The following is a 23,283-nucleotide window of genomic DNA, read 5'->3' as shown; positions in this document are numbered from 1 at the left end:
AGCTCCAGCCCCAGCCCAAACACCTGTACTGCTATTTTTAGCACAATAACTCAAGCAGAGCTAGCACTGCCTGTCACACTCCTAGCTGTAGTGCAGACATATCCATAGGCTCTTAAACCAATCTTCTTCCCCAGAAGTGTTCCAATACAGCACATCCCAAACTAAAGTGCCCTCTGCAGAGTAGTGATTTTGTGTGCGTTTGTTCTGCTTCAATGTTCATGCTACATTTCTCCCTCAATCATCCACTTCTCTTTTAGCCTCTAAGAGAGCACCAAGTTCTCAGTTTTTCAAACACTGGATTGGGGGGGAGGGGGGGGAGAAAAAGGGCAAAACAAAAACACACATACTTTTACCACTTCAGGCTGGAAAAATCCTTGTAGTAGCCAGTTGCATCCTAAAGCCCTCAGTTCCCTGGGGCCCATGGGATGTCACTGTCCACTTTCCTTCCTTCCACCCTCAATGTCCACAGAGTTGTCACCTGTGGCCCTGCCCCCTTTGAGTCACAAAATCCTACTGAACGTATTTCATTGCCAAATTTAGGAAGATTTCCACCTTCCTTCCACTCACCCCACCCCACAATATTTCCCTTCTCAGAAGCATTTCCTACCCTCTGACCTCAGCACACAGCAAGAGGACAGCTTCAGAACTCTAACAAGCAGCACAAATCCTCTCCACAGGACAAGATACCAGAAAGAAATTCAGCAGGGAACAGTCTACACCAAAATATCAAAGGTAACATTTGAAAGGTGAACAATGTGTTTATATATTAGCTTCCAATCACCTTGTAACAGTGAAATATTGGAATTCTGTTCTGTGGAACCAGAAGTAAGATAGCTGGAGACGCTATCTAGAACAGACACTTAATTTGTATATTTGCTATAATCTTTTCCTCTTGACAATGGCTAACTCTCAAACACAGATACTTCCAGTGCTGCTGGAAATTGCAAATATATTTTTCAAATGAAGGATGTATATCTATCTAATAGCGAGAGATCACACAACATACTGCCTCACTCAGAATCATTGGTAGTTTTTACTTTAACAGCTCTTCAAGCCCATGTAAAAATAGTACAATCTCACAATGTCAAAGTTCACCTTGAAGCATTAAAAGCAAGTCAGACCCCGTTAATCCAAATAAAAAAGGTGCACAGAGCCAGTCTCATTGAGTTCATTGAGTACTCTCCTAAACTACCCTGAACAAGAACAGGAGGGATGGATCAGCAAGGAAAGCTACCGCTGGAGGTCAGAAAGTGTAGAGAAAGTGAGAACTAGGAAAAGCCATGCAGAGATGGACTTTGCAAAGGAAATTAAAACCAATTGTAAAAGGTTCTTTCGTCATAAATAAAAAGAAAGAAGAATTGGGACTGTTAAACACTGAGAATGGAGTGGAGATTAAAGATAATCCAACCATGGCCTAACAACTAAATGAACACTCTGCCTCAGTTTTGAATAAGAGTAACAAGAATCCTGGGCACAGTGACAGGGTGGCTAATGCGAATGAGGATATGGAGGCAGAGATGACCACATCTGAAGTGACATGCAAACTGCTTAATGGGACCAAACAAACAAGGGGGCCTAGATAATCTCCATCTAAGAATATTAAAAGAACTGGCACATGAATTTGCCAGCCTAATATCAAGGATTTTTAATGAATCCATAAACTTAGAGGCCATATCCTATGACTAGGGAACTGCAAATTCAGCATCTATATTGAAGAAAGGGAAAAAACCAACCAGGAAAAACAGGCCCGTTACCTTGATCTCAATTGTTTGCAGGGTTTTAGAACAAATTTTGAAAGAGAAAGTACAGTAGTTAAGATCATAGAGGTAAATGGTAATCGGGACAGAATACATTGGTTTATAAAAAGCTATACTGTGCCAGACCAGATATATAATTTTTAAGAAGATAAAACCATGACAAAGGGAATGCAGATCTAATCTGCCTGCACTTCAGTAAGGCATGTGATCCAGTTCCGCATACGGAATTATTAAGGTGGAGAAGACAGGGATTAATCCCTAAGAATCAGAAGGTGGTTAAGGGACTGGTTAAAGGGGATGCCAGAGTGGGTCATGCTGAAGGATGAACTGTCAGACTGGAGGGACGTTATTAGTGAAGTTCCTCATGGTTCACTCTTCCTTGGGACCAAAAACTTTAACATTTCAATTAAATGACCTTGGCACAAAAAGTGGGAGCGTGCTAATTAAATTTGTAAATGACAAGGTTGGGAGGTTTTGCCAATACCGAGGAGGACTAGAATATCCTATACAAAGATCTGGATGACCTTGAAAACTGGAGCAATAGAAATAGGATGAATAGCGCAAAGTCGTGCACTTAAGTACCAACAACAACAAATTTACTATAAGTTGGGGACCTATTGGTTGGAAGCGACAAAGGAGGAGAAAGACCTGGGTGTACTGTTCAGTCACAGGCTGACTATAAGCCGCTAATGTGATGCAGCCACACAAAAGGCTAATGCAATCCTAAGATGCACCAGGCAAAGTATTGCCAGTAGAGATAGGGAAATGTTATTACCATTATACTAGGCACTGGTGAGACCTCATCCAGAAGACTGTGCGCAATTCAGACACCCATGTTTAAGAAAGATTAATTCAGACTGGAACAAGTGTTGGAGAAGGGCTACTAGGATGATCAGAGGAATGGAAAACGTACCTTTCAAGAGGAGACTTAAACTTGGCTTGTTTAACCTAACAAAGAAGACTGAGCAGAGGTATGATTACTCTCTATAAATATGTCAGAGGGATAAACACCAGTGAGGGAGAAGAGTTATTTAAGTTAAAAGCCAATGTTGGCACAAGAACAAATGGATATAAACTGGCCTTCAATAAGTTTAGGCTTGAAATTAGACACAGGTTTCTAACTATCCAAAAGTGGGGGCAAAAAATTTAACTTGTTTCAAGACTGAGCTTGATAAGTTTATGCAGGGTATGGTATGACGTTACCTACAATGGCATATGGCCCTTCCACAACTGATATTAACAAATGTCTCCAGTGGCTAGAGATGGGACACTAGAGGGGGAGGGCTCTAGTTACTACAAAGAATTCTTTCACAGGCTTTTGGCCAGTGGGCCTCACCCACATGCACAGGGTCTAACTCAGTGCCATATTTTGGGGATGGGAAGGACTTTTCCCTCAGGTCAGACTGGCAGATACACTGGGGGGTTTTCCATCTTCCTCTGTAGAGTGGGGCCTGGGTCACTTGCTGGTTTAAACTGGAGTAAATGGTAAATTCTCTGTAACTTGAAGTCTTTCAATGGAGAGTTGAAAATTAGGTAACTGAATATACAATTAAATTCCACCTTGAATGGGAACCAATAGGAACTGGTCAAAGAACTATAATAACCAACTTGTGCCTGAAGTCTTCTCCACCATTTTAAAGAAACGGAAAATTATCTAAAAATAAAACTAGTGCAGGCATGGTGATAAGAAATTAACATATAAACCAAATTAAAGGGTAAGAAAAAGTCCAGTATGATGCTTTTTGCATTATATAACAGCTTAAGTAGGTGGTAATTGGATTTTTAAGACACTTGTTTGCCAGTAGTTGAGAAAATGAAAACTATTCAGTCAATCCCCTTAATCATTTACAGCTGAGAGCTGTCACTAATTTAAGCTTACCCCGCATATTACAGCTTCAGAGATAATATCCTCTCTCTCTCTCTCATTTCCCTGCAGCTTTGAAACATGTCCCTTCCTCTCCCCACTTTGTGCTGCTCAAGATTTCATTTACAGCATTTTTTTAATTTGATGAGGGGAGTGCAAAGATGACCAACAGTTTAAATAGCAACATTTTAAAAGAAGATGGAAAGTCTGCCCTACCAACTTTAGCAATGTCCCTTAGAATTAATGGGACCTTCAAAAAACCTTCCCCACTTGCTATTTCAGCTAAGCAGTGAATAAATGAAGGCCTGCCAGCAGCAGTCCTTGAAGGCATTCACAGCACATATGATACCAAGAATGATGATTACTCTTGTAGTTCTGGAAAAAGAGAGACAGGATGTTAAGTTACCAAAGGGAGCAGAAAGGACACAGAGCTGCTGAGAATGTAGGGAATGACAATCACAGGGTGAGATCAGCAATACAGTTAGTTATTTATAGACTATCCTTGCAGAAGGCTTAGAGCAGGGGTCTCCCACCTTTTCATGCACAAGATCACATTTTTAATTTAAAAATCACCCCAGGATCTACCCCACCCCTTCCCCAAGGGCCTGTCCTTCCCCGAGGCCCTGTCCCGCTCACTCCATTCCCCACTCCCTTCCTGCCCCTCCTCCATCCTCACTCACTTTCACCAGGCTGGGGCAGGGGGCTGGGGTGTGGGCTCTGGGCTGGGACCAAAGGGTTTGGAGTGTGGGAGGGGGATGTCTATGGGGCGTCAGCACTGGTCCTGGGGACCTACAGGTCTCATTTTCATGAAGGACTAAGAGCCCATGCCCAGGAAGCTTCCCTGACACACCAATGGAAGAGATAGTGCTGACTCAGGTCTCTGAGCCCAGTCTCAGGAAACTTAAAAACACACGGGTCTAGTGTGGTGTGACCCAAACACACCAGCCTAGTGAGTGTCAAGCGGGGGAGGTTGGCCAAGGCTGTGACAAAGTACAAGGCTGATCAGACTGTGGGGTGCACCATGTGGGTGGGTCTCTTCTCTCCATTTCCCATTCCCTTCCGGCAAGACTCTTCTAGTATTAGCCTACGTTCCAGGAGACATCATGTGCCAGGCATTTACTCTCTCTCACTACTGTTAGAATCATTCAAAATCACCAAGTTGGAGTTCCAAGACTGAGCAAGCACATGAATCCTCATTCACAAAGACACAAGTCAAATCTGCAAAAAAAGCTCTTTCAGACTGCCAGCTGCCTCCATGATACAGCAAAGGGGATCCCAAGAGTCCCAGCTAGAAGTGTTGGTTTTGGACAGTAAGTGAGGAAAGTGATAACTGTGTCCATGGAGAGAAAAGATGTCTGCTAGTTTTGATACAGATCCCTTGTGTGCAAGGAAGAGCTAACAGGTTGCTAGGTTCTATAAACATTGTTTTTCCTTTAAATCATTCCAGAAGGAAAACTGCCCCTCTCTAAAAACTATTGTTTAAGGAAATGTGTTACAATCTTCAGAGATTGTGGCTCGCCAAGCCCATTTCCATTTGTTGTTGGGGTATAACAGCACAGGGTTTTTCACACTGAGCAGTGCTGCTTATTTACTGGGAAACGTCCAGACATGCCAACGCATACGAATTAATCGCAAGAGATGCAATTTCTAAGTAAATTAAGCTTGATTCATGATCCTGTGAGTCTCATGATCTTAAAGAGAAAAAAAAGGAGCAGCACTATAAACAATGCCTGATGAAATTCAGCAGCAAGAAGGATCTAAATTCTGAAGCAAGACCCTGTTTTCTGTAGCTCTCCAATTCAGCAGACTGAGATTCTGTAGCATTTTCGGGTACATTTTTTAAAATGGACATTTTATTGAGTGAAATAAGAAACCACAACAGGCAGTCACTATAGTACCCAGTTATTTTGATTTTAAATTCAATTTTGTTTACTGTACCATGATCTCTTCAGTTTTCCCCCACAGATCATTGTTAACACACAACAAGTACATTGTAGAAATTGGTGTACCAGGTGCGCATGACATAAGGGGCTTTTGGCCTTTGGGAAGAACTGTGGGAGAAGCACATTAATCCATATTACAAAACAGAATAAGAACCTATACAGAAGAGGATGTGTCTACTATAACAGTCAGTGATGAAATAATTAGCAGGGTTGACATTTGAGGTTTCAGGACTAGCTCACAACCCTTACTGCTATTGGCAATGCCATCTGCAGACTCAAGGCAACAAAACCACTCAAGACATCAGCTGCTATAGCGAATTCTGCAACAAGGGGTGAATTTTGCAGCAGGTTCCAGAACACAGAGGGTCTGGGTCACATATAAAGAACATGGGCAGTGTTTCAGTCTTTTTTTCCTTAAATAAAGGCTTTTCTAATATCAACTTCAAACTAAAATCTCATCACACTCCTCCCTTTTTACAACTTGTTGCTAGTATCTATGAGAAATGAATGGTATTTGTTTACATCCTCTTACTTCCTCCTATTTGCTGGCCCAGACTTGCACGCATCAGGGGCTTGGTAGCAGCTCGTCGGCTTCTCTGCCAGCTCCTTCTGGCACAAGTTTCAGTCAGCACACAGAACCCTTTATTTAAGGAAGATGGGCAACACCAATGCAATGAGCTTCTCAACTGATTGTACTCAACTTTCTCATTAGACTTGATATGAAAGCCAGGTAAGTATAAATATCCAAATGCACTGTAGGCTGACGTTAATACTTTATATCATGAATAAACAGCTATATTTTCCATTTAAGCAAGGATTAGTTGGCATTTCTTCCCTTCCTATACTAGATGTAGCATATCATATACTCTTACCTGTCCCTTTCTCTTGATCAGTTATTTAAAGCCTATAGATTGTCATTTTCACCACTGGTCCTTGTGTTTTCACCCACAGGCTATACGCATTACATTTCTTTAAATGTTTAAAAAAATTCTACAGCATCCAAAATAATGGAACTCTACAACAATACCTGCAAAATGAAAACCATTGATGTCACCTTCTCTTTCCAGTAGACAATTGGTTGGATTTGTTCTTACCAGAAGTCAGCTCACATATTGCCAAGATTGCAGCAGTTCTCAAACTGTGGGTCAGGACCCCAAAGTGAGTTGTGACCCCAGGACTGGCTCAGATTTGCTGGGGCCCAAGCCAGAAGCCAAAGCCTGAGGACTTCAGCTCTGGGCAGCAGTGCTCAGGTTGCAGGCCCCCTTGCCTGGGGCTGAAGCCCTTTGGCTTCAGTACCCGACTCTCGGGCAATGGGGTTTGGCTCTCCCCCATCCAAGGCGGCAAGGTTCAGGCAGGCTCAGGCTTCGGTCTGCACTCCTGGGGTCATGTAGCAATTTTTGTTGTCAGAAAGGAGTCATGGTGCAATGAAGTTTGAGAACCCCTGCAATATTGTATGTGAGAGGGGAAAGGGATGGAACACAAGAAAAGCAGATTATGGCAGACCTGATCTTTCAGTATCAGCAATCAGTTTATACTATGAACAGGGCAATAAACTGCATGCTTTGCAAAGGTCAGAGTACGTTTGTATAAATTCACAGGCGAGTCTTTCCAGTGTCAATTTTATTCAAAGGCAGAGAAATTATAATGAAAAGTTTGGTTTAAAAAACTCTTGCATGGGTTGAAGAGATTAAAGAGGAATAGGTTGGACTGAGATTGTCATGAGAACTGACACTGGAAACAGGTTTCAAATATTCCTATTTCGCCAGCTGTTCTGTCATAGTACAGAACAGTGTCAGCTAGTTCCCTTTCCTACCCCTGCAATGGTAAAGAGACTCACAGGCCTGCTGCATTTTCACATCAAACTATTTTAATGAAGAATTGACATTTACAGTGGAGTTCTAGACTGGAATGTTTTAAACGTAGATCTCTGCCCTGTAATTAATATTGATAATGAGTTAAGACATCTGCTAATGGCTAGATAAATAAGACATGTAAGAAGTTCACTATTTTTGTTTTTCCTTTCAGCTAAGAGCTTATACGTAACAGCATTCCCTGCTTGAGAGAACACTAAAGCTTCAAGGCAGACCAGTAAGGGAATGTTTATATTGGAATAAAAACTCTTCAGTTGCCCTAGATCAGTTAACTCCAGCTCACAGGCTGAAAAACTGCTGTGTAGACTTCTGGGCTTTGGGCTCAAGCTCTGGGACCCTGAGAGGGATTCTATGTTGTTTGGGATTAATTGAAGGAGAGTAATATAATTAATTGAGTCCTGCATCAGCCAATCAATTATCCTGACCAGAATCAATGTCAAACTGACAAGCCTATAACCAGGTCATCCCATTTACTTTTTTAAATATTGACATTAACATTAGTTTTCTTCCCCTCTTCTGGGACTTCCCCAGTGTTTCAAGATTACTGAAAAAAAAAAAAAAGTGTCTTGGATACATATTATCTGGACCCGCAGATTTAAAAATGTAACTTTAGTAGCTTCTATTTAACATCTTCCTCAGATACAAGTGGAATTGAAAGAGCTTTCTGACCATCTGATACAACTATATCATCTGTTTTCCCCCAAATACAGAACAGAAATATTTACGGAACACTTTCTTTTCTGCATTATTATTGATAATACTACCATTTCCATCTAATAGTGGACCAACGTCATTGTTAGGATTCTTTTTGTTCTTAATATACTTAAACTCCTTATGGTCTTTAACTCTGCTGGCCATAGCTTTCTCCTCATAGCCCTTTCTTTCCTTTATCAATTTTCTACAATTCCTAGCTTCTGATTTATAGTCACTCCAACAACTTCCATTGTCCTCCATTTGTTAGGGCTGCCTTCACTTCCACTCCAAACCATGGCAGTTCTTCCACCAATATGGCCTTCTTCCTCAATTGTGTCTTAGGGCATCGAGCAAAGCGTTCTTAAACAATTCCCCCTTACTCACATTTTTTTATTAAATTCTTCCTCCCAGCTAGCTCATGATTGTTTTCAGCTTTGTGAAACTGACCATTTTAATGCAACAAATCTCTGTCTGAGGTCTGGATTTTATTCTGTTTGCACATTATAAAAGTGATCAAGTCATGATCACTTGTACATACACTACCATTAATTTTTAGTTCTGTGATCAATTCCTTAAACTGTCTAGATTTTAGTGCATGACTAGGCCTTGTAAGAGTCTATCCAGGGCTGTCAAGAGATCAAACAAATTAATCATGCATTCAAACAAATTAATTGCATGATTATTCGCACTGTTGAATAATAGAATACCATTTATTTAAATAGTTTTGGATATTTTCTACATTTTCAAATAAATTGATTTCAGTTACAACACAGAATAAAGTGTACTGTGCTTACTTTATATTTCTTTGACTACAAGTATGTGCACTGTAAGAAAAAATTGTTTTTTCAATTCCCCTAAGTACTATAGTGCGATCTCAATCTAAATTCACAAATGTAGAATTATATAAAAAACTGCACTCAAATAAAACAATGTAAAACTTTAGAGCCTACAAGTCCACACAGTCCTACTTGTTAAGCCAATTGCTAAAACAAACAAGTTTGTTTACATTTACAGGAGATTATCCTGGTTGCTTATTATTTACAGTCACCTGAAAGTGAGAACAGGCATTCGCATGGCACTGTTGTAGCTGGCACTGGAAGGTATTTACATGCCAGATATGCTAAATATTCATATGCCCCTTCATGCTTCAGCCACCATTTGTTACATACCTTCACTCAAAAAAAACAAAACAATCTACATTTGTAAGCTGCACTTACACGATAAAGAGATTGCACCATGGTACTTGTATGAGGTGAATTAAAAAAATTTTAATTCACCTCATAAGTACCATAGTGCAATCCCTTTATCGTGTAAGTGCAGCTTACAAATGTAGATTTTTTGTTTGCCATTTTTACAGTGCATATATTTGTAATAAAAAATATAAAGTGAACACTGTCAACTTTGTATACTGTAAAAGCAGCAAAGAATGACATGCATCCAACGAAGTTGGTATTTACGCACAAAAGCTTATGCTCCAAAACGTCTGTTAGTCTATAAGGTGCCACAGGATTCTTTGCTGCTTTTACAGATCCAGACTAACACAGCTATCCCTCTGATATTTGTATACTGTGTTGCAATTGAAATCAATGTATTTAAAAATGTAGATAATTGAAATTTATTAAATATTTTTGATTTGGTATTCTATTGTTTAACAGTGTGATTAAAAGTGTGATTAATTTTTTATCGCAATTAATTTTTCTGAATTATTCATGTGAGTTAACTGCAATTAATCTACATCCCTAATTATATCCCTTCTGGATGAAAGCAGATGGGAGGCCTTTATACCCTGTAAAGAAGATCAGAGAATCAAGTCCTTCTTGGCCAGAATTACTAATACTGTTTCTCTCCTGATCTTCTGTAGCATTCTGGTGAGGAGAGAAAATGGGAGGGAAGGCACATAATAGTCCCCTTTGGCCATCTTTGCAACAAGGCAGCACTCTGGCTTGGTGAACCCACTGGTAAAAGAATAAAATCTTGTGATTTGTGGGGAGACAAATTAAGCAACAGATCTAAGACGAAATTTCTTTACCAACAGAGAAATACCTCCAGGTGTAGTTCTAATTCTGGATGATCTAACTTTGGCCTGCAGCCAGTCGGCAACAACATTCAATTTGCTGTGGATGGGAAGGGAACAAATTGACTGCAGATTGTCCTTACCCAAGACATCAGGAAGCGACCTTCTCTTTGAACAACAGTAGATCACGTTCCCTTTGTCTGTAGATGGCATGGCTGAAGTATTGTCTGTCATGACCAGTACCTGAGGTAAATCCAGATATGGGAGCAGAACATTGAGACCACATTGGATTGCCCAGAACTCTTGCCAGTTTATGCTGTGCTTGCTCTCCTATTTACGTGAGGTCAAGGACTGTCAAGAAATGACTGGAGAATCCTCAAGGGAGAAACCTTTGTGAGGGGTGGATAAGAGATTGTTTAGGCAGGGATAAGAAGAAGCTCTGTAGTAGCCTCATGTGAGCACAAACTCCCTAAGAATATCCACATGGAGATCACTGGTCCTAGAAGAGACAGAAGCATATGAATTGGAACTCCCCTTGAAAGGTTGATTGTTTTGATAAGATTTCCCCCCTTCTCCTGTCTTTCCTGCAATAAACTATTTAGTAGATTATAATGACCAACCCCACTCAGATTGGGAATACAGAGAGCTCTAATTAACTCTCACAAAACATAGCTCAGCAGCATGCTTATTGCTCAGTGCTAGAACATAAAACTGACCCTGGATGAGGCTTGGATAAGGTGGTCACCCAGGAAAGGTGACACAGACTGCTTCCTTTCGACAGCTACTAGTCACACTACCACAGCCCTGTTGCTAAACTATAGGGCAAGGACCTGTACTGGTAATGTACTCCAAGAGCAAAGTTTAGGAAGCAACTGTAAGACTGTCGAACTGGGATATGAACACAAGTATCCTTCACATCTATAGAAGTCATGCAGCCTCCTCCATTGATGTCAGCTAGTGTGGATTTGAAAGTGTCCATCTTGATTTTTGTTAAATGGATGTTTGATACTTTCAGGAAGTGCACTGTAGCTTTCTGGGCTTGTTTTAGATTGTTTAACTAGGAATAATATGGAGTAAGACCTTTTCTCCTTTGAAGAGAAGGGATAGGTTCAATTGCTCCCATTAACAGGAGATCCAGAATGGCTATCTGCATACCATGACTCCTCCACCAACAGAAGCTCTTAGGCATATAATTTCTTTAAAAAAAAAAAATTGAGAGAGAGACCATATCTGCAATACAGCCCACCAATGTTGGCATTACTTGTAAGAGCATGCAAGTGCACTCAGGTGTCAGATGACAAAGTTCTTTTGTCTGATGCCCCTCAATAGTTTTCATGTCTGAAAGTGCAGGCTGAGGTGATGCTTGCCTAGACTTGGTTGCCTGTGAAGAGCCTGTATAGTAAGAAGGCCACTTTCAGGTAAAAAAAAAAAAAATTCCTACGTAGAAATTACAAGAACTTGACAACCAGGAAAAAAGGAACATTCATCTTCGGTAGTGACACCAAGATTTCATCTGCCTCTCCAGTTAGTGTGACCTAGCTACATCATTCAGGGGTGTGGAAAATGTAGTTAAGCCAACCTAATCCCCAGCATAGAAAGTACTAGGTTGACTGAAAAATTCTTACATTGGCCTGGGTACTTGGCCTAGGCTTGTCCTATGCCAACAGGAGACCCCCTCATGTCAACATAGGTAGTGTCTACATTCAACTGCTACAGCCGTGCCATTGCAGGGTTTCAAGCATAGACAAGCCTCCAATCTGAAATGAAAATTCTCAGACAGATGTTAGGTGGTATGATTCCACATATTGAAAAAGGAGCAGTTGAAAATACTGCATAGAATTTAACAATCTGATTTTATTATTTCCCCGGTCACCAAAGGCAGCCGTCTAGTGGGTAGAGGACATACTCAAGGAGGAACTATCATGTTGTAGGGCTGGCTCTGCTACCGACTCCCTCTGTGACCCCATTCACCCACCAAGAAAAGAACATCTGGGGGCAACACTTCCCTGCCTCACAACTTTTGCAAGGACTATTTTGTTTATAAAAGCTCCTTATGAATGTTAACTATGTAATTTAGAGAAGAGTTCAAACTGGAAGCACTTTGCCAATCCTAGTCAAAAAGCTCAGATAAACAATACTACGTGCTTACTGAGTAAGCATGCAGAAGAGTTACCAATGATATTTTACAATGAGTTTTTGCTTACCAGTTGATTTAATTTGTTTCTTTTGGAGCTTTTGAAATCCATAAGTATTTTATTAAAATAAACACTCCTTCCACTAAGCTTCTCAATTATAATCCACCTCTAAAGATGTATTAGAATCTACAGTATTCCCTATAACATGCATATCTTGTCTAACGGTGTTGCATGTTTCTGATTTAAACTAAACACTTGATGACAGGAGTCATCTTCCTCCATTTGTGCCATCTCAAGTAGCAGGACAGCACTCATGATAAATCTGTTTAATTGAATGAGAAGAACAAAGAGATAGAGTGTTTATTTTTTGATTGTGCAGAAGGTTAGTATATCAGCCACAACATATTACAGCAGTGTTTGTTCTTTTGTTTTTTAAAAAAAAATTCTTGTCTGTCTCGACAGAAGACAACATGGTGGACCCACATTAGCCCAGCATTTCTCACATGTGGCCACCAGGGGCTTTTCTTGCAGCCACAGCCTGCTGGACTGTGGCAGGGCAGGGCGGGTCAGGGGTGGTGGTAAAGTAGCGGCCCCTCCCTTCCCTGTTGGTCCTGGATGTACCACCTTGGTGTTGGTTGCTGGGCCACCAGCAGGGGTTGGACCCTACCCTCCTCTGGAAAGAGAACACTGGAGGAGCAAGCAGCCCATGATTTTCCCCACCTTCCCAGGGGCGGTGAGCCATGGGGCTTCAGGCCCCAGCCCCCTGCTGCTTCCCTGGCCCCCCACCCACCCATCCCCACAGTCTCTGGCCTCCACTGCCTCCCCTAACCCCCCATCCAGGGCTTAATTTGTCCCTAGGCTTACCAGAGCTGAGTAAGTTTGCTGTGAAAAGTGAGACTTGTATGTTTGTTAATATCACTTTTCACAACAGACTTACTAGCTAGCAGTAAATAATTACAATGATTTGGACATGTGTATGTGCATTTGTTTTTCCTAAAGCTAATTACCATTATACTCATTCATAAGCCGAATATTTTTGGTAAAAAAGTGACACAGAGCAGGGGTTGTCTTATAAAATGGTCAACACCAAAATTTGATTTTAAACTCTAAGGAATCATTGAACTGAATATCTAATAAATTGTTGTTTTGTTTACCTGAAGCATCTGCAGGCATAGAGCCCCTCAGCTCCCGCGCCACTTCCTACAGCTCCCACTGGCTGGGAATGGTGAACTGTGGACAAAGAGAGCTGAGGGGCTCCATGCCTGCAAACACGCCAGGTAAACAAAACATCCAGACCTGCCAGCAGCTTACCCTGAAAGGCCAAGAGCCAAAATTTGCCAGCCCCTGAAATAAAGGGTTGGTTTATGAAAGGATCATACAGTTTTTGCTACTTTTACCTAACCATCTTGGGGGGTCAGCTTATAAACGAACGGGCTAATGAACGAGTATATACAGTAAGTATTTTAGGAAAAAGTGTGAGAGTGGCCACCAACGGCCCCACTCTGAGGCTACCAAAAAATTTATCCTGAGAACCCCAGCTTTAGCCTATGTCTACCCTGAACTTTTCCTCAGATTTCTTACCGCTGCCAGCAACAATGGGAGCAGTAGTGTTGAATGCTCATGAGCATTTTAATCACCATGTTTTCAAGACATGTTTTCAACAAGCAGGGTTAGACAACACAAAAGGTTAAAAAAAATTTTGAGGTGAAGATATATTTACCATTGAAATAAACTGACATTGGAGGCCAGGGCATAGGCACTTGTGAGCCAGATCTAATGCTGCTGCAGCCAGCGTGAATGCTGGACACAAACCCCAGGAAAGGCACTGCACTCACGAGGCTTGGAACAGCCAAGCACCCATGTGGGCTGCAGGAGGTGCCAGTTACAGCAGGCCTGGAGGGTTATTCCATCTCCACCTCCTGCATGGGGAGCTGCTGTTCGTTTCTCACCCACAGTACCAGCTCCAGCATATGCGGGTCATAAGTCCATTTAGGGAAGATGCGCTTGTACAGATTCAGCAGCATTGTGTCCTGGGATTTCAGCTGCCCACCAAAATGACACTTCATGTGACCATGAGTCCCTAGCGGCTCTGTGATGTGTCCTCTGCAGCCCCACTTGGTCCTCAGCTCCACTGGCTTAAACCATAGCACATCCTCTCTGTTAAAGAACATGTACCACACTATAGCCGTCTTGCTGAAGATCTTGAAAGGGTGACCACTGAGCACCAGTCGCTTGATGATGATTCTGTCTGGATCCACTGAGAGCAGAAAGCCTGTGGCGACGAGGTCGTGATGGCCAGCTCCTTACCTACACTCTAGCGCTTAAAGAGAACAGCAGCAGAAACTTGAATTTAAAAAGGCCACAGAGAACAAGGTTTTGCCCAAACTAAAAACATGATTTTCAAGCATGGTTCTACCATTTATTTTTTCACTCCACAATGGCAGAAATAAACCATGCTATAACACATTATTGTTATACTCATGTATTAAACGTAGTTATTTTTATAGTGTAGACAGGGCCTCAGATAGATGCATGTCATTGCTAATTGACTAGCTAATCCAGAGGGTTACAACACAGTCCAGTTCTGATAAGAATACAAGAGTGATTGCACTCAGTCATTTTACTATCAGCCGTGGATAAAGAGGCCTTCCATTCCTTACATAAAGAAATGTGGAGGAAAAGTTATTTATATGATAGAGTACAGCAACATCCTCAGAACTTGCTTTACACACATATAACTTTAGGAACATTTAGCTACCACTAACTACAGAGGTTGCTCAGACTACAGTTTAATAATGTGTTATTTGGATTAATGCACAAAAAGGTACTGCTTGGAAACCTATTTTAGGACAAATAGGTTTGTGAAAGAGCCCATCTTAATTTCGGACAATAGCCACCATAACAAAATCTTTGGCACAGACTTGAGAACCGCTCCCTCCAGACCTCCTTCAGGATTCTGCTTCTTCTGGATATTTAAATATGCAGGTGAGGAGAGCGCCATTTTTTAAATGTCAGCCTAAAACCATCAGCCAGCAAATTTTTAAATTAACAGTCTATCCCCCAGCCCATTCATTTTGCATCATCAAAACACCATGAGCTGCTTACTGTTTTTCAGTGCATCAAAAAGCTTGTTCTAAGAATAAACATTTTAATTATACACAAAGCTTTTCGTGATTTTTTTTTAATAAAACGAAAGTCAATCTGTACAAGCATCCAACCACTAGTTGTTCTAACTTTTCAGTTCAGCTTTCAGGAACACAGGTTTTTTTAAAACACACATATGCCTGACAGAAGTATGAGAATTATTCACGATACAGTATCAATTAACTAAAACTAGGATAACAGAGGAGATATTTCCCATTTTAATCTAGTGAAGGATGATCAGCCCTGGTTCAGTTTTGAGTATCACCTTTGGGATAAGAAACCACATCTTACAAAAGAGAATTATATTTTGCCAAGTATATGTATTACAAGCTTCACCCCTCTATTCCATTTTGGAGTAAACATGCCACAATTTCTCAGAAATTATCAGAACCCATGATCAATAACAAAACTGTAGGCACTTAATTCTTAGTAGTACATATAGTAAGATCTGTGATAGTGTTTGGACAACTGGATTAAAGGTTGACAGGAGTTTACCATATCAAATTGGACCACACACCCACTTATTCCAGTATTCTGCGTCTAGCAATGACCCATGCCTAATGATTCTGAGGAAGACAAAAAAGGCTCAGTGCACTAAGACAATAGTGGAGTTACATAGCAAGGTGGCAATTTTTTTCCTGATTCCTCTAGACAAGCACACACAAAAAATCACACTTATCTCATTTTGGACAGCGACCACTGTCAGTGGTCATATAATTATCCATCCACTTCTTTTTCAACACTCTATGCAGAATATAAATCTTGATCACCCTCAGTAATGAATTCTCAGATTGTGCAATGTAACAAAGTAACATTTCTTTTTGTAACATTTCTTTTTCGAGTTTTGAACATAATCAAAATTAAACTATTTCTCCCCCCACCGCCACAAAAAAATATTTTCTCCAGTGTTACAGAATGAGTTGAACTAATTTGTTTTTAATATGCCCTTTATTTGGAATCTCTCAGAGTCCCCTCAAATTCTTCTCCTTTAAATAACGTAGGTTATTGAAATTTCATATGTGCAGATTTCAATAGTTTCTAATCATCTTTGATGTCCTCTGCTAGACATTCTCAGCCTCCACTAAATCTTTCAAGTGCAGCAGATAACTGGAACCAGATGTGGACATACCACCACTCAATGATATAATTTAAATAGTTTATCTTAAACACATCCAAGCATCCTGTATGTTCTTAACTGCCATTGCACAATGTCAGTGACCTTTCCAAAGGATCTCCCTACAGCTTTTCTCCCCTGAAACTCCAGAGCCCATCAGTATGCATGTGACGGTTATGCTATTTTTGTCAACAAGCATTACTTTACATTTGTACAAGTTAAGTTGCATTTGCCATCCACACTGCCCTACTGGGCAATGTGTTTAAAGCTTCTGTTTTTAAATTCATTTTTAGGAAGCTGTCCACTCATTTCTAGCATATCAATACAGATTATTTAGAATTGACAGGCATGTGGAAGTGTTTCCAAAAATACAATGCTAAAGGCATTTAAGTCAGCCCTGTTGAGATATTTTCAATAAATATTAGTTTTCCACCTAGAATATAGTGGCTAGGTCTCAATATATCACACTATTTTAGATTTAGCCACAAAATAAAGTAAGTTTTACAAGACTGAACAAAAATATTTAATGAAGCATTATAAATATATGAATTGTGGAACTAAATCTGCAGTATAACATAATAGCAAAAGATAGCCTTAATGTATTGGGAAGACATATAAACAATACTGACCAGATCTGATGCAGATGGCAAAACTACTAGAAAGACAACTTAACTCTAAAGAGAAAGTTTTAGTTGCTAGTGGCTATAGGCCTTCTAAACTACATGATTTAACGAAAAAAATCATTTGTCTGACAAACCACTTCTGAAACTGCATAATAAAGTATTCAGATTCTGCCTCAGTCAACAGATGCTAAAATAATAAAAAAATAATTCACAGAGCCTATGCAAGAGATTGCTGTATTTAAAGTGAGAAATTATAAGACAAAACTAGACTGGAGGACTGTGAGGTCAAAGCTTGCTCCATGCTTTCCATTATGAAAGACATTAAATTATTACATTAGCACAGTAACATTCCTCCTTGTTTCCTACCCACTACCCAGTCCTCCCACTTTATTCCTCTCTTTTCCCTCCCACACTAAGCTTTATGACTACCATGCTCCTCCTTATCCCTACAAACTCTCCTTCCCTTCTAACCAACCTCCTCCAGATTCCACTCATTGGGAATGTCTACATCACAAAGTTGCAGCGCTGGTGAGGGGGTTACAGCGCTGCAACTTAGGAGGTGTACACATCTGCAGGGCATCACCAGCGCTGCAACTCCCTGTTTGCAGCGCTGGCCGTACTCCCGTTTTGTCTCGGGTGTAGAGGATCCAGCGCTGGTAATCAAGTGTAGACACTTACCAGCGCTTTTCTTGACCTCCGTGGAATAAGCAGGTATCCCAGCATACCTGAGGAAGCGTCTGGTAATCAAGCAGGTCTCCTTCCCTGCAGTTTGCAGGGGGGTTCGGGGAACGCGAGAGCAAACCGCGGCGAAGCTGGTCTCCTTCCTCAGTTTGCTCTCGCGTTCCCCAAACCTCCGTGCAAGCAGGTCTCCTTCCCTGCGGTTTGCAGGGGGGTTCGGGGAACGCGAGAGCAAACCGCGGCGAAGCTGGTCTCCTTCCCCGGTTTGCTCTCGCGTTCCCCGAACCCCCGTGCAAGCAGGTCTCATTCCCTGCGGTTTGCAGGGGGGTTCGGGGAACGCGAGAGCAAACCGCGGCGAAGCTGGTCTCCTTCCCCGGTTTGCTCTCGCGTTCCCCGAACCTCCGTGCAAGCAGGTCTCCTTCCCTGCGGTTTGCTCTCGCGTTCCCCGAACCCCCATGCAAGCAGGTCTCCATCCCTGCGGTTTGCTCTCGCGCTCCCCGAACCCCCGTGCAAGCAGGTCTCCTTCCCTGTGGTTTGCAGGGGGGTTCGGGGAACGCGAGAGCAAACCGCGGCGAAGCTGGTCTCCTTCCCCGAACCCCCGTGCAAGCAGGTCTCCTTCCCTGCGGTTTGCAGGGGGGGTTCGGGGAACGCGAGAGCAAACCGCAGCGAAGCTGGTCTCCGTCCCCGGTTTGCTCTCGCGTTCCCCGAACCTTCGTGCAAGCAGGTCTCCTTCCCTGCGGTTTGCTCTCGCGTTCCCCAAATCCCCAAGCAAGCAGGTCTCCTTCCCTGCAGTTTGCTGGGGGGTTGGGGGAACGCTAGAGCAAACCGCGGCAAAGCTGGTCTCCTTCCCCGGTTTGCTCTCGCGTTCCCCGAACCCCCCCGTGCAAGCAGGTCTCCTTCCCTGCGGTTTGCAGGGGGGTTCGGGGAACGCGAGAGCAAACCGCGGCGAAGCTGGTCTCCTTCCCCGGTTTGCTCTCGCGTTCCCCGAACCCCCCTTGAAGCCGCCCAACAGCGCTGCAGTGTGGCCACATCTAACACCACTTGCAGCGCTGGTTGCTGTAAGTGTGGCCACTCTGCAGCGCTGGCCCTATACAGCTGTACTAATACAGCTGTAACAACCAGCGCTGCAAAATTGTAGATGTAGACATACCCATTGAGAAGAAAGGCGAGGGGATTGTTAAAGTGTTGTGCACAGTCCTAGTGAGAAATATGACATGCACATGTGCTTATATTTGTAGAGCACGCTAAAATCATAAAATCTGTGTATGATGCTATAATAACTATTAGCATATGAGAACAAGAAATCTGAATACCAGAAAAAACTTTCAATCCCAAACTTTGACAAATAAAGAAACTTGATGGAATGAACTAATACACAATCTCTTTATCACCTGTAATTCAGAGATGATTCAGCAGGCATTGCTGTTTTCTTGATACACAACAATCTTTTTGATTTAATTTGTTCCAAAGTGAGGATGAGTATCTTCACTGAACACCTAGTGTAACTTGCAAGAATGCAGTACCTCAACAGTAACTGGACCACCCAAAGACATTTACAACATCAGTACATGTTGGAATCTCAAGAATGTAGAATATTTAGGGCTGAATGCTGCTGTGACCACCTCTAACATGAGCAACTGACATCTCTAAGGTAACATACATCTTGAGACTATTGATGAATAAGGCACTTTTCTTGATAAGAGGTGGCAGAGGGTGCACTAAGCCCTCAATTTATGTAGAATTTAGCTTTCTATTTTAAGAAGTTTCTAGACCCTACAGTTGCAAAGTTAACCTCCCAAATGTGAAACACAACAGCACTGTTCACCTGCATCTGATCTGAGACCATTCATGTGACTGAATGGGCTGCTGAAAGCTTTCCCAAGCAGCAACAGCATCAAGAAGTTAACAAGACTGGATAATATCAGTTATTCAAAACATTGTAGACAGCAGAGGAATTGACACTAATTCTGTCAATTTCACTCTGCTACTGCTTGAAAAAGCTATGAAAAGCACCAGAGCCAATGCAGAGGCTACTTATGAAGAACTACTTTCCAAAAATATAGAAGCTGTGGGAGAATTTTCCTGGAGAAAAAGGCTCAGGAAACAAGGGGTTTGAAAAGTACCACCTTTCTGCCTTCCAGGGGCTAGATAAGGGGGTGGGAGCTTAGAATTTATTGGACACCTACTAGACAAAATCTAAAAAAAAAAAGAGAGCTCCCAAGATGGATCCTGGGACAGCATCTCAGCAGGATTCCCACTATCTTCCCTCCCACAGCAGTTAGGAACAGGGCCTGGAATTCTCCAAGGCATTTCCCTTTACTTGTATTAACAGCCACCCACACAAAGTTTTTCCATAGTAAACTTGCAAGCTAGCGTTTGGTATGTACCTGGTAAATATTTCAAGGTCTGATTATCTCAAAATTACACACCAACAATAACTAGTACCCACAACACACCTCAATTTTGTGGCATACTGACACCCAGCAAAAACTCATGCTGTATACCATATCATTAGCTTCTCCTCCCATCTACATTTGACAATGAACTTAATTGCTGCACGCCAATAGCCATTTCACATCACTCAGTTCCTTCTAGTTTCTGCTCAGTCGTGATCCTCAAAGTTTCAAAATCTCAGCAAAAGCAATTTACTGTCATACATAAAAATCTCAACTTTACAAAAATATCTTGAGGTAAATGAATCACATTTATTTGAATTGGCAGAGTACTTGACCAAAATCCTGTCTCTTCATATTTTTCCTCAAAATCAGTTACTGAATACCAGTGTTGTGATTTACTAAAGCATTTCTTAACATTTAAGTATCACCATGTTACTCTTGCTCTGAAAAAGCAAAGACTACTACTGTAACAAATGACTTCTGATGACTACCAATAGACAGTGCAAGTCTATACACTATACGCCAAGCTTAAAGACATTTCTGAGCTTATTTATTTTGTAACAATGCTAAACGCGGTACTGTGATACAGAGAAGAATTAGCATTATACCAAACAAGCTTCCAGAGCACTGTTCTACAAACATGAGGGCTGTATTTCAGAGTACTTCTATGCCTCTTTCCAATAAGCCACATTTCCAAGTGTATAGTAGAACACACTCAAATTTCCTGAGATAAAATCCCATTTACAGAGAAATCCCATTTTAAGAGAAGTGACAGAATACAACAGGCTGTCTCTGGAGAGCTGGGATGGACAGAGAATTCCATCACACACACCCCCACAGCCCAGCCTGCCTCCTGCCAAGCCCCAGCACAGCCCTCTCCCCATTACCCCGCAACCCCCCACACAGCCCAGCCCCCCCCAGCTTCCCGGCAAGTCCTCCCGTAACATCCCCACAGCCCAGCACAGCCCTCCCCCAACTGGCCTGTGAGCCCCCCATGCTCCTCCACCCAAGCCCCAGCACAGTCCTCCCCCCACTGCCCTATGACCCCCCCACAGCCCAGCACAGCCCTTCCCCCACTGCCCCGCGACCCCCCAGCAACCCACCCCACACTGCCCCGCGACCCCCCCACAGCCCAGCACAGCCCTCCCCTCACTGGCCCACAACCCCCACCCCCACAGCCCAGCACAGCCCTCCCCTCACTGACCTGCAACCTCGCTCCACAGCCCTCTCCACACTGCCAAGTGACCTCCCCACAGCCCAGCATAGCCCTACCCCCACTGCCCCAAGACCCCTCCGACAGCCCAGCACAGCCCTCCCCCCACTGTCCCCCGACCCCCCCACAGCCCAGCATAGCCCTACCCCCACTGCCCCGAGACCCCTCCGACAGCCCAGCACAGCCCTCCCCCCACTGCCCCCCCACAGCCCAGCACACCCCGACCCCCACTGCCCCCGACCCCCCCACAGCCCAGCACACCCCGACCCCCACTGCCCCCGACCCCCCCACAGCCCAGCACACCCCGACCCCCCTACCGCCCAGCACAGCCCTCCCCCCACTGCCCCCGACCCCTCCCACAGCCCAGCACACCCCTCCCCCCACTGCCAAGCGACCCCCCCACAGCCCAGCACACCCCTCCCCCCACTGCCAAGCGACCCCCCCAGCCCAGCACACCCCTCCCCCCACTGCCAAGCGATCCCCCCCACAGCCCAGCACACCCCTCCCCCCACTGCCAAGCGATCCCCCCCACAGCCCAGCACACCCCTCCCCCCACTGCCCCCCGACCCCCCCACAGCCCAGCACACCCCTCCCCCCACTGCCCCCCGACCCCCCCACAGCCCAGCACACCCCTCCCCCCACTGCCCCTCGACCCCCCCCCAGCCCAGCACACCCCTCCCCCACTGCCAAGCGACCCCCCCAGCCCAGCACACCCCTCCCCCCACTGCCAAGCGACCCCCCCCCAGCCCAGCACACCCCTCGCCCCACTGCCAAGCGACCCCCCCCGCCCAGCACACCCCTCCCCCCACTGCCAAGCGACCCCCCCAGCCCAGCACACCCCTCCCCCCACTGCCAAGCGACCCCCCCAGCCCAGCACACCCCTCCCCCCACTGCCAAGCGACCCCTCCAGCCCAGCACACCCCTCCCCCCACTGCCAAGCGACCCCTCCAGCCCAGCACACCCCTCCCCCCAGTGCCAAGCGATCCCCCCCACAGCCCAGCACACCCCTTCCCCCACTGCCCCCCGACGCCCTCCACAGCCCTCCCCCCACTACCCCACGACCCCCAGCAACCCACCCCCCACTGCCCCTGACCCCCCCACAGCCCAGCCCAGCCCTCCCCCCACTGCTCCGTGACCCCCCCACAGCCGAGCCCTCCCCCCACTGCCCCGTGACCACCCCACAGCCCAGCACAGCCCTCCCCCCACTGCCCCCGACCCCCCCACAGCCCAGCACAGCCCTCCCCCCACTGCCCCACGACCCCCAGCAACCCACCCCGTGACCCCCCCACAGCCCAGCCCAGCCCAGCCTCCCCCCTCACAGTCCAACCCTCGGCCCGCGCAGCCCCCAGCTCAGGTCACGGCCCCCACGCGCGCACGGGGGGGGGGGGGGGAGGCTCCGCCCGCCGGGACTCACCGCACCCCCGCCCACTGACACTTCGTGCTGCTTCTTCAGCCGGGACTTGAGGCTCTTCATGGCGCGGCCGCCACTCGCTCTGCCGCCCAGCGGGACGGAGCCAGACTCGGCGGCTGCAGCGGGGCCGCCCCTCCGCCCGCCACACCCAATCACCGGCCGCCGGCGCGGGCGCGCTCGCCAATGGGAACGGAGCTCGGAGCTCGGGGGCGGGACTTCCCCTTGGAAAAAGCGTCTGCGAGCCTCACCTGGGCGGGGGCGGGGCTGCGCAGCGCACCTGGTCGCTCAGAGCCCCGCCCCCTGGGCAGCAACGGCGCAGGGCCGAGCGCGGCCGCCAGGGGGCCCCGCAGCACTCACGGGGGGGCTGCTCCCTGCAGTACCTGGGGGGAGGGGTATAGAGATATATATATAGGCCCAAGAGCCCCTC

General features: G+C 44.7%; 1 protein-coding gene across 1 annotated transcript in view; it reads right to left on the bottom strand.

Moving 5' to 3' along the window:
- Nucleotides 1-22,975, bottom strand: part of UACA (uveal autoantigen with coiled-coil domains and ankyrin repeats) — a 63,754-nt gene extending 40,779 nt beyond the window's left edge. Inside the window, exon 1 of the mRNA XM_030578163.1 lies at nt 22,860-22,975. Coding sequence (XP_030434023.1) covers nt 22,860-22,919 — 60 coding nt within the window. The 5' untranslated portion in view covers nt 22,920-22,975. The remainder of the gene's footprint in view (nt 1-22,859) is intronic.
- Between the last annotated feature and the right edge of the window lie 308 nt (nt 22,976-23,283).

Source organism: Gopherus evgoodei, chromosome 10 (genome assembly GCF_007399415.2).
Source record: "Gopherus evgoodei ecotype Sinaloan lineage chromosome 10, rGopEvg1_v1.p, whole genome shotgun sequence".
NCBI lineage: Eukaryota > Metazoa > Chordata > Testudines > Testudinidae > Gopherus > Gopherus evgoodei.
This window is presented reverse-complemented; position numbering and strand designations above follow the sequence as displayed.